Below are 12,037 nucleotides of genomic sequence, written 5' to 3'. Positions count from 1 at the left end.
GAGAAACATAGACATGAGAGAGAAACATCGATGCATTGCCCCCTGTATGTGCCCTGACCAGGGATTGAACCAGCAATCTATTGGTGCATGGGACCATGCTTCAACCAACTGAGCCACCTGCCCAGGGAAATACTTTGTTTCTTAAAGTAAAAGAATATGCTTTCATCTTTATGCTTCAGGATATAGGGCATTTTCTATTCAAAAGGAGAGGCTGTTTCAGAATAGCCTTAAGTCCAATTAAGAGTTATTTCTAAACAGAAAAGAGAAATTAGTAGTTCAGAAAAAAATAGGATGACTTCAAAGGCATTTGCATTTTTTAAAAAATATATCTTTATTGATTTCAGAGAGAGGAAAGGAGAGGGAGAGAGAGAGACAGAAACATCAATGATGAGAGAGTCATCATTGATTGGCTGCCTCCTGCACGTCCCCTACTGGGGATCGAGCCCGCAACTGGGGCATGTTCCCTGACCAGGAATTGAATCCCGATCGCCTGGATCCTAGGTCGATGCTCAACCACTGAGCCACGCCCAGCCAGGCAAAGGCGTTTGCATTTGACTCATGTTTAGGCTAGCTTTTTTCCTTTTGTGAATTTTGCAAATATTCTCAGGGAATTTACCTCATCTGTTATGAAAGGGACATCGTATCTCTGGAGACTGGTGGTAGCCAGGTGGCTGATGGGCCCTTCTCCCGTCTCTGCATACTTCAGGAGGAGTGGGATGCCTTCTGGAAGCAGGGCATTCTTCAGAGCCAGCAGGTACATCATGACGTCCTCTTTTTTCTCTGCTTTTTCAAGTCCTCCCAGGATTAATTTCTTGGCTTCTACCACAGCCTAAAAATAAATCACATACTCCCTCAGACATATGCATATCCATACATTAAACAAGGCTTGGGCATGACTGGCTTCACTCTTGGGCCCAAGAAAACAAAGTTAAGTTTTAGAAAGTTTTGTATTCGTTGCATGACTGAGGCACACAATGAAAATGAACAAGTAAAGCTTGATGAAGGTGCTGCAGGTTTTTTTTAATGCATACATTAACACATTTTTAGGAAGCAATGGGTATAATTATGTACATAATCACTTTTCAACACATTCTGAATGTATAAAGTCATTTTAAAAAAATCCCTTGTGATTGATTATTCATAAAACTGCCCACTTATTGAATTTCTAAAGTAACAATTAGATGGTCCCTAAGTGGTAACAGTTTTCTTTAAGTAACAACATTGGTCAAAGTATAACTTGACCCTAAGGTCTTCTAAATGTTTAAAAAGTGCTTGTTTCCACTTGATTTCAAATTTTATTAATGCTGCCATACAGTTAAAAATATTTATTGAATGCCTTCTATGTGGTATATATTTTGCCAGGTACTTTTCAAATATGTTCTTTAATCAGAAAATTCCCTTTTTCCTGGCCTAGAAAAATAGGAATTAAGCACAAGTTAATAGTTTAATGGAAAAACAAATTAGAAATAGGGACATCTGGGTTCTGGTTTTATCTTTGCCACTACATATGTTTTAGGGGCTTCCGTTTCATCATTAAAATAGATTCTTAAAATCTATTTCATCTATAGGATTGTAAACTCTAAATTAAGCTGCAGGCACACTAAACACACACACACACACACACCAGGGTGGGGACAGGAAGTGAGGGGTTGGGGAGATATGAAAGGTTTCTGACTAGAAGGAAAGATACTACACTTTATTTTCTCTAATAGTGCCAAGTATCAGTTTGATAAAAAACATTCAAGTTTGATAACATACTTTGAGGTTATAGGGAAATAAGTATTCTCATACTTTGCTGGTAGAAGCATAAAATAGTATGATTCTTATGGAGGGTAATTTGGAAAAAGCTAACAAATCTGCATTTTGATCCAGTAACTCTAACCCTGAAGCTACAGCTCCAACACTAAGAAAAAAATGTACCTAAGATTATTCATTTTAACATCATTTGTAATTGCAAAAGAGTGGAAACCACCTAATGACCACACATAGGAGACGCTGCATAAACTGTGCTACATCAATACAGTGTGTGCTAGTCAGTTGTAAAAAGAATGAGGAAGGTCTCTCTAAACCAGCATAGGGTGGCTTTCAGGGTATGTTGTTAAGTCAAAAAATAATAAGCTACAAGAAAGTGTATAAGAGTGCTATATTTTGTGCAAGAAAAAGGAAATAAGAACGTGTATGTACATCTGCTTACTGTTGCACAAAGAAACACAGGAAGGAGAAATAAAAAACTAATGATACTACTTAGGTAGAGAGGTAGGTGAGAAAGGGTGGAAGGGGATGAAACATACATATTTTATGCTCCAGCTCCACAGAATTCTCACTGTTTCCAAGCATACCAGGCACATTTTTACTTTGGGCCTTTTCATACACTGTTGTATTCCTCCTAGAATGTCCTTCATTCTATACTATCATCTCTTCACCTACAAAGCTCTTCTTTAAACACTGCCTTTTCAGTGGAACCTTCCCCAGCACCCCAAACAGAATAGTTTGCTACATCTTCTGTATCCTCAGAGCGCTCTTTTTATCTCTTTCTCTCTCTTTTTTTTAATATATCTTTATTGATTTCAGAGAGAGGAAAGGAGAGGAAGAGAGAAAGACAGAAACATCAATGATGAGAGAGTCATTGATCGGCCGCCTCCTGCACGCCCCCGACTGGGGATCAAGCCCGCAACTCGGCATGTGCCCTGACCGGGAATCGAACCCTGATCGCCTGGATCCTAGGTCGATGTTCAACCACTGAGCCACGCCCGGCGGGGCTATATTTCAATATTCTTGTATTTATCTTCTTATGTTTGATAAACAAACCAGTTCTTTAAGAATGGTAGAATATTTTATGTATCTTTATATTAGGGGACTAGCATGGAATGAGTGCTCATCAAAAACTGCTGAATGGATGTTTTTATATGTGAGTTTTATCTTTAGACAGGGTAAGTGATATATTATTGCTGAAGTATACCAGCTATTCAAATAATTATGGTAATACAAGAAGTCACAGTTCTTTAATACGGTAAAAGTTATACAAATTTGATTTCTGCCAGGTCTTAATAAGCTGATAACCAAACATTTTCAACACCATTTTTTAGTGATCTTTTTTATTTTTTATTTTATTTATTTATTTTTTAAATATATCTTTATTGATTTCAGAGAGAGGAGAGGTAGAGAGAGAGACAGAAACATCAATGATGAGAGAGTCATTGATCAAGCCCGCAACCGGGCATGTGCCCTGACCGGGAATCGAACCCTGATCCCCTGGATCCTAGGTTAACGCTCAACCGCTGAGCCACTCCCTGCCGGGCTAGTGATCTTTTTTATACTTAGTTTACATTTTAGTTATGAGTTGTCTCTTTTGGAACTATTTGGTTTCAAGAAGGTTCTTTTTCTATTGTTTTTAATAGCAAGTACTCAGCAAGCAAAATAATATAGTGATATCTTCTGAAGATAGAAGGAAAATACTGACAGAAAGCTATCTAATAAATGTGGACAGAAAAAATACTATGTTTTTATGTATTCAGCATCTTTAATCTATTGGAATTACAGACAGATGGGTTATGATGGACATTAATCCATTTAGATTTTCCATATTTAGTTAAGCTTACAAAGTGTTTTATTTTAATGAGAAATGTTAAAATTGATTGTCTACTCAGGCAAGTGGAGAAACTTTGAGAACAAGAAATTAAAAATAAAATGTAAAGTCCTAAGTAAAAAGAAGTAAATAATTTCCACCATCAAAACTCAAAACTGCAAACCACAATCACTGTAGATGAAGGTCTGCTCTAGGAGGTAGCCCTAGAGTCTAATATTTTTCTAATAACTAGAACTAAACCAAACACACCATTCAAAACTGAGTACACAGTGGGCACAGAATAAATATATATTGATAGGGGATTAATAAACTATTTGCTTTTTAGCAAGCATTTATTGAACATTATCTATGTACAAGACACCATTTTAAGCAAATGGTGTTGAAAAAAGGAAGATCCAATTCTGCATGGAGCTTACACTTCAGTGGGAGGCAGAAGTAACCAATAAACATAATGAATAACTGAATTATAAAGTATGTTAGATGGCAATAATTGCTATGCAAACAGAAAAAGTAGAGTAGGGTTAGGGGGATTAGGAGTACCAGTGATGGGCAGCATGGTAAGTGTTAAATAGGATGGTCTGGAACTACATATATAATACATGAGATTGGATTCACACTTACTTTGAGTTTGCAGCCTTCGTTCTGACACAGCTTCCTGACAAGGGCCCCAATGATGATCATAACAGATTCTCTGATGTCATTGCTTGCAAAGGAACCTCTGAACTTACTCTGTTAGCCAATAAGGGATAAAATAAGTTACCAAACTGTTTAAACGTTTCCAGGGGGTATTTTTAAATTAAGAAGCAAAGTAACCAGTGCCCGAGGAAACTGTTATGTTCCTAGATTGCAGACTCCCGTTTTCAGATATTCTTAACATTGGTCTATGAACTCCCTAGAGGTTTATGGATTGGATTCATTGGGTCAGTGAACCAAAAAAAAGGTTCTGTAAAATTTTATGTATGGGGCCCACTTTCCAAGAAGATTATGAATTCTTTGATTAGATCATAAGTGGATAAATGTACTTTTTAAAAAAAAAATCTTGGACCCAAGAGAAGTCTAGCTTTTGTTTCCGATATAAATTGTTTAATATTGGAAGAACTGTATCTCTTCAACATAGTGTATTAAATACCATGAAGATCTTTGAAAACAAAACAAATATTTTAAAATCAACTTTTGAAACATAACCAAGACTTCTCCCCTCTGAAATTTTGTCCTTTGTGATTATATGATAGGTAAACACAATCTTTAAATTTCTGTAAAGTATACTTTGTTATTTAGAGGAATTGCAAAGAGGACACTATGTGAAATAATTTACTATAGGGTTAATAACTGATGGATGGAAAAGTTAAATAGAATTCTAGTACAAATAATCAGAAGGCTCTTGGTCAGCCTTCATTCTGATGCAAACAACTTCTAGTTGCTGCTTAGATACCTGAGAGCCTTTTAGTGGTGAGAGCCCCTATTTTCCCAGTGTCTATCTGACTTACAATGAGAGTTCTCAGGAGTTCTTCATCGGGATGGGAGGCAAAACCACAGGCATACAGGAACCTCTCCTGGAGGATAACACTACTGTCACTTTTGAAATCCAAAAAGTCCAAAATGGCATCTAATGAGTCTGGGGTCTGAGCAGAGGTGACAGCATCCACCAGCTGAGGTCTATTAAAAAAAGGCATAGTTAGGATATCAATGTTTAGGGTGCTTAAGGAACCATTTAAAATCGCTACCATTTACAGACTCTCCATTGTTTTGAATTTCCTAAAGAAGTGAATTTTTTTTTTACTTGAACAAAAGAATAACTATCTCAAAAAAACCACCCCCATTTTATTTTAAACCTTTCTTTTAATTCCCCTCTCTCTCATTCAATGTATACTCAGAAAATACAAACCAACTTTACTATTTTAACCTAAGCCAAATATAATTTGGAGATTTGTAAATAAAAATTAAATAAATAAAATTATAAATTAGTTTCAAATTCTTTTCTATATGAGTAATACATAAAATCCCCCAAAGCTGATTCTTTCTCTAATTAGCTTTGTAAATATACTCATTTTTCAAATACCTAATTTAACTATGGCAGAATTATTTACTATAAAGCTTGGAAATTCTTTTATGTCCAAGAGAGAAAGTTTTCCTCATTTTTTTAAAATATAAAAAGCCTCATGGCATAGTTCAGTGTTCAGTCATATGACCATGTATGTACAGAGCAAAAGTCCTACAGGAAAGTTCTAGTTACATATTCCAGCCATCAAGAATCTTTGGTTTATTGAGTCTGGGATGGTAAAATTTCAGAAACTTGTCATACTAATGAACATAGTAGTTTGTAAATATTTTATTCCACATCTATATAAACACACCATACATGTGTTTACTGCTTTATACTTTAAAAAAAAGACATACTTATACTATATCATTTTGAACCCAACAAAAACCCAGTGAATGAAGCAGAGGCTGAAAGAGAAATACTTGTTAAGTGTCTATTATACAAGCACTGCACTAGAAGTTTTAGATATGCAACCTCTCTTTGCTTTAATTTCTTCATCTATAACACAGAGCTAAAAATAGTAGTTACCTTAGGATTGTTCGGAGGATTGAATTACATAATCTATGTAAAACACTTAGAATAGTGCTTGGCACATTATAAATGCTATATAAACACATGCTCTTATTAATATGATCACCTCACTGAATACCTCTGTCAACTCAGTTCTAATATTCCGCCTCATATATAAGGAAACAGACTTAGAGATATCAAGTCATTTGTTCAATAAGCTGATAAACCTATAGGAAGGATTGGAACTCAGGTTTTTTGGACTCTGGAATTCACAGTCCTTTAATTATATTGATGTTTCCCAAAGTGATTTCTATGTAATACTAGTCCTAGAAAATGCTTTAAGAAAAGGTATTTTCAAGGTCATGTAAGTTTAAGAAATGTTTAAGGAAGCTTACACATAAAATTATCAGATTGAAGATTGTTACAAATGTCTGCAGCAAAGAGAACCATTTGACTTGGTTTCACCCAGAATTTTTCAAATTCAGTTGCTCACAGAATCCTTTTCTCTTGGCAAAGTTGTTAATATTGTGCAAATTACAAGACCCATACAATAGACACTTTGGGAAATGCTACATTCCACCACCCTGCCTTTCACTATGTTACAATAAATAAGAGGAATTATTCTCTGTTTTTTACTGATGTTGAAAGTGAGCCTCAGAGGGTCTAAATGTAAATGACTTGCTTAAATGTTATGCACTGTTAGAGGTCAAATTTAAAACCAGGTCTTCTGATTGAAGTTCTTCCTCATGCCTTTCTACTACCCTATGCTACATGTGTGTTACATATGATATGGAACAATACTGTGTAAATAATATGACTTAGAAAATGCACTATGAAGTCATCCAAATTATTGCTGCTTTAAGATTTTTAGGATACAAATAAGGTTAAGGTTTAGTTTAATCCCTTTTATAAGTTAGAGTTAATTTTGCACTTTCTTGTTAGTATTTTTGGTCTTTGATATAAAGACAAATTCCCTGCCAAAATATTTTAAAGCTCTATCATTAAAACAGAGTCTGAAAATTTATGATTTTGTATATTTTTAACTTCTGTTTTAAATATTTTTGAAAACAGCAACCAACTTGTGGTTAGTTATATGGAATTCCTATCAATTTTTTTTAATGTCCTAAAGGCAAGTAAATAACATATACAATCAAGAATAAACAGACTTCTCAGGAAAAAAGCTAAATTCCCTTCTTCTTGAGTCCTTTGAACTCAGTGACTACTGCTTCTCTGTGCATGTGTGTAACTTGGCCAATTTCCACTTTTGATTATGTTAATGGCTAGTTTTCAATGTTTGTCGAATTAGTTGAGCCATGTTCTATTAGGACAATTAGCATCATACAGCTGAATTTGTATTTACAGAAAAATTCTCTTACCTACCAAAAACACTGGTATTTATAGATCAAGTAAATTTGAGAATTAAGTCAACTCTCTTAATTATGCATGTAAAATGAATCACTCTTGCATCAAATATCCAAATTATGTATGCATTTCTTTTCTCTAGATTCTTTCAGCTTTTTACCTCAGTTTTCACTAATCCATATAAAACATGGCTTTGACTGGGATGATCACTGTATCTTTAATAAAAGCACATTTTTCAGTGGACAAATTCATACTTTAATGTTTTTATAACCAACTCTGAAATCTTTTCAAGTGCAAATTAATGGCTCCCAGAACAAAATTTCAAAAACAGTGTGGCAACATGTGGAGCAGGTGTTATGATGACCTCCCCTGCTCTCCCCTATCTATGTACCAATCTAGACCTGATTTACTCATAAACACTCAGGGGGGAAAAAGTTCATTCTGAGTCACTGCTGAAAAATTGTTATTGCATTTCTGGTTAAGTCACCATTAAATTACTGCATTGTGGCAAAACTGTTCGAAGAAAATGCAAAACAACAAAACAATTGATTTGGAGGTGGGGCAGTTGGTTTTAAAGAGGTTTTTCTTGCTTAATTAAAAAAACAATAACCCAGAAATACTTTCCTACAGACAACCTCACACAGCGTTCAGGGAACTTACAGAACTTCCTTCTTTTCCGTCTTTAAGATCTGGAGGATCTCTTCTTTCTTCGCAGTCCTGAGGTGCTGAATGAAGACCAGGAAGTTCCTGATAGCCTCAGCCTTGGAAAGGTTGTCGGGCTCCAGGTGGTTTTTGATGGACTGCCAGTGCTCCGAGAGCTGCAAAACAGGGCTGCAGGCTCATACCCATTCATAATTTAGAACATTCACATTTACAAGAGATGTTCTCCCCAGAAATAAATTTTTCCTTGTATCTGACAAGCAAAAGAAGCATTTGGTATCTTACCTCAATATACCTGATTGCCCCCGGCCCATTCCTGTGACACTCAGAGGCAGATATAGAGGTCTGCTGACCTTGTGTGTGGTTTTCCTATAGGAGGACTGTTTTTTTCTGTTAGAATTTAGCTCAAAGGACCTTGGGCTTCTAGGCATATAGGTCATTCCATTGTTACAACAAAGGATTTATAGCTGAGGCCAGGCTTTGACCACCACAGTGAAACAGAGCAGAATTTTCATTAACAACAGAATATTTTGGAGGGCAAAAATATTAGAGCTTAAGAATCGTGTCAGGTCTCTTATATACTGGGACCTCACTGAAAGTCAGTTTTTGTAATAATTTGAGCTCCCTAATCTCTATTTTATTGTTTGTATGAAATGCCATATTTTACTACTGCTAAGGTCTGAACTGTTCATTACTCATATTTACGGTAAGTAGACTAGTATTTACATAAAGCTAATTCTCACATTACCTTTACATACACTATTGTTATGCTACTGTGGCTTTAAAAACAGTAAAGAATTTTATTTAATGACATTATTTGACTTTGAAATAAGCTAAAGAATTTATTTTTCATAGTTTACCACTTCCCCCCTAGTTGTAAAGAATGTGTTAAATCCCATTAGTGACCTTAACTCTAACTCTGGGATAATCAGCATGCTTCCAGTTTCTAAATTATTCATTCCTTCTAATAAGCAATAGACATGTTTTGCTCTTTTCCAAATCCCTCTTGGTTACCCAATCTTAAGAGAATATTGCAAAGAAAAATTCCAGCTGTACTTAGCTGAAGATTTACTGGGTCATTTCTGAGAGCAGAGAGCATGTCAATGTGAAGCCAGATTTTTTTTTCTTTAGAAAGTTGCAATGGTGACATTATACTGAATTTGGAAAACCAAATGCCTCAAAGACATAAATCTTTCCTACAATAATGAAAAAATACTTATCAAAAATCTTAGATGGTTCATAATGTTTGATAACTAGGGGGGAGAAACTAATAGCTCACAACATAAGAAAAACTGATTGGTTTCATTACTCACTTTCCTAAATAGTTTTAATCTCATATGATATTAGAAAATTACACTGGAACAGTAAATGATATATGGAAGAAAAACAAATAAAAGAAAAAACAAAGTTTGAGATGATTTTCTGTTTTGTTTTCCTTTTATTCAACTTTGGGATATAGGAGAAACTAGTAAGGAATTGGTGTCTTGTGAATTAAGTGAATTATCTTATTAGTTCTTGATGAGTCTACTTTACTGAACACTAATAATATCCAAGGGAAGTGTAGCATGCGGAACCTATGAACAGAGCCTGAAGCCAAGGGTTTGCTCTCCTGACAGCAGGTTAAGTTGTTAGGAAATGCTAGACCTTAAAGTCACTTCTGTGCCCATACACCACAACTAATTTATGTAATAAATGAAATTTCTCTCTGTTCACTTAAAAATGTTACAGGATGAGCTACCCTTTGCCTTGGGGATGTGCTGTCTCATTTCCGGCTGTAATTGCAGGGGAGGCTGGAGTGTGGTAAAGAAGTATTCCTCAATTTGGGCAGAGGGCTAGGTATCCTCTTTTTGTCCTCACAGCAATACCTGGAACATTGAACTAACTCAGTAATACATTTCACCTGTGGACATACTGTTACCAAGTGGAAGGATTTTCAGGATTCAGACCCCATCTATGCTCTTGATACCATATGCTTGCCCCTAACTTCAGTAGGGCATTATTACCCTTTAATACTAGGTGTTACTTTTAAGAAGCTGTCCTTAGGTCATAACATTCTTTATTTGAGATGAGTAGATGGTAATTATTTGTTATTATTGTGTTATGCATCATCTCAGATGCATATTATTAGACTACTGCCATTATAACTCAGTGGTGGCTGGTAGTTCTTTATAACTCTCTTCACAAAATTAGTTGAAGCTTCCATCAGAGACAAAAGTAAAATAGGATTTTAAGCCATGATTATTCCCATATTTGGCTGCACAATGCAATTGCTCACACTTACAGAAGGGCATCCTTTACACTCGCTCTGGAAGACCTGCCCCACAATGGGAACAGCCTTGTACTTTGAATCAACTGCTTTAATTATGTCTGCTACATGCTTTCCAGACATTAATCTTGGGCCTGCTTCGGTCGTCTTCAGCTCTAATTTCTGCCTGAATAACAAAGAAAGATAAATATCACATTAGCAGAATTCTTTTGAGTGAACAAGCTAATTGCCATTTGGGGGGGCACACAAGATAATAATTTATTCAAGTTGCCTAAGACCATGTCTTTCAAGCTGCAATGTCTCTTGCAGTAACACAAACCTCAAGATAATTATGAAATCTTTCGGAGCAATAATTTTATTCAAGGATTGAAAAATTTAAGGGTGGATTTTCAAAATATAATGACAAGAGAATACAGAGAAGAAAATTCACATGGATACTTAATAAGATATGTAATGTCACCTCTTGTGAATTTAGCCCAGCTTTCTGAAAATGGTATCTTCAATACAACCACTTGTCATTTATTAGACAATTAGGAAATCTTTATTTTCCAAAAATGGCCTCAATACTATTTTTGTCTAATATGCTCTTTCAGAACCTTGTCTCTCTCCCATCAAGAAGTAGAGTCTACGTCCCTCTCCTTGAGTCTGGGCAGGGTCTGTGACTGTCCCAACTAATAGACAATAGTAGAAGTGATAGTGCATGACTACTAAGACTAAGTCATAAAAGGGAATTCAGCTTTTGTCTGGCATGCTAGCAGCATGTGTACCTTTGTAGACTTAATTGCCATGTGAGAAGTCTGTCTACCTGAAGCTGCCATGTTGAGAAGTCACATGGAGATAAAGAGAGATGCATGAGGAGCCTCAATAATTTGTGTCTTTCCAGCCCAGATACTAGAGAGGGAAGAGCGCAACCTTTGAACCACCTCTGGTCAGTGACTATCTGCACCTGCATAACAGACACCAAGCAAGGCATGCCCAGTGGGCCAAGGCAAGCCCCAGACTTAGGGAGAATAATAACATGAATGTTGCTTTTTACACCACTAAATTTGGGGTCGTTTATTATAAAGTAATGGAAACCTGATATACCTGATTAGTAATTTAAAATATTAATTTATATGAAAAGATATGAAAACAATAATATGCAAAATTGTACTCCAGAAGAGACATCAGTAAAATTTCAAGAATTTGAGGCACCACTCCCAAGATTTTGCATCCATTCATCTCTGACATGATGGCTACTTTAAAGGAAACATTTGTGAAGCAATGGCAAAAAATATAATACATTTAATGCTAAAATAATATTCTTCTAAATTAAAATTTGAAAATAACACATATTCTTAGGTTTGAAATTCCAGTTCTTAAGACCTAAGTTGTCTGGTCAGAACTTTTCTCAAACTGAAATAAGCTTGAATATGTAAGTAGCATAAATCATATAAAAAATTCTGTCACATCACTTTACTATGAAAAATCTTATGTGTTTCTTAACATCAGTAATGAAAAAAAAATCTTAAAGAGAGAACATGCAAATGCCACCATCTTTTTAATCCTAATACTGAAGACATTTGACTGAGAAACTAGAAAATAAACTAGAATAAATCAAACAGACTGTAAA

At 35.4% G+C, this 12,037-nt stretch overlaps 1 protein-coding gene across 3 annotated transcripts in view; it reads right to left on the bottom strand.

The window, feature by feature from the left end:
* MTTP (microsomal triglyceride transfer protein) overlaps positions 1–12,037 on the bottom strand; it is a 55,120-nt gene that overhangs the window by 17,844 nt on the left and 25,239 nt on the right. For all 3 annotated transcript variants that reach the window (XM_081147771.1, XM_081147770.1, XM_081147769.1), the window contains 5 exons: positions 10,441–10,591; positions 8,160–8,317; positions 5,074–5,242; positions 4,208–4,315; positions 617–829 (listed from right to left, as the gene is read on the bottom strand). In XM_081147771.1, coding sequence (XP_081003897.1) covers positions 617–829; positions 4,208–4,315; positions 5,074–5,242; positions 8,160–8,317; positions 10,441–10,591 — 799 coding nt within the window. The remainder of the gene's footprint in view (positions 1–616; positions 830–4,207; positions 4,316–5,073; positions 5,243–8,159; positions 8,318–10,440; positions 10,592–12,037) is intronic.

This window comes from Miniopterus schreibersii (assembly GCF_964146895.1).
Source record: "Miniopterus schreibersii genome assembly, chromosome: 1".
Lineage (NCBI taxonomy): Eukaryota > Metazoa > Chordata > Mammalia > Chiroptera > Miniopteridae > Miniopterus > Miniopterus schreibersii.
This window is presented reverse-complemented; position numbering and strand designations above follow the sequence as displayed.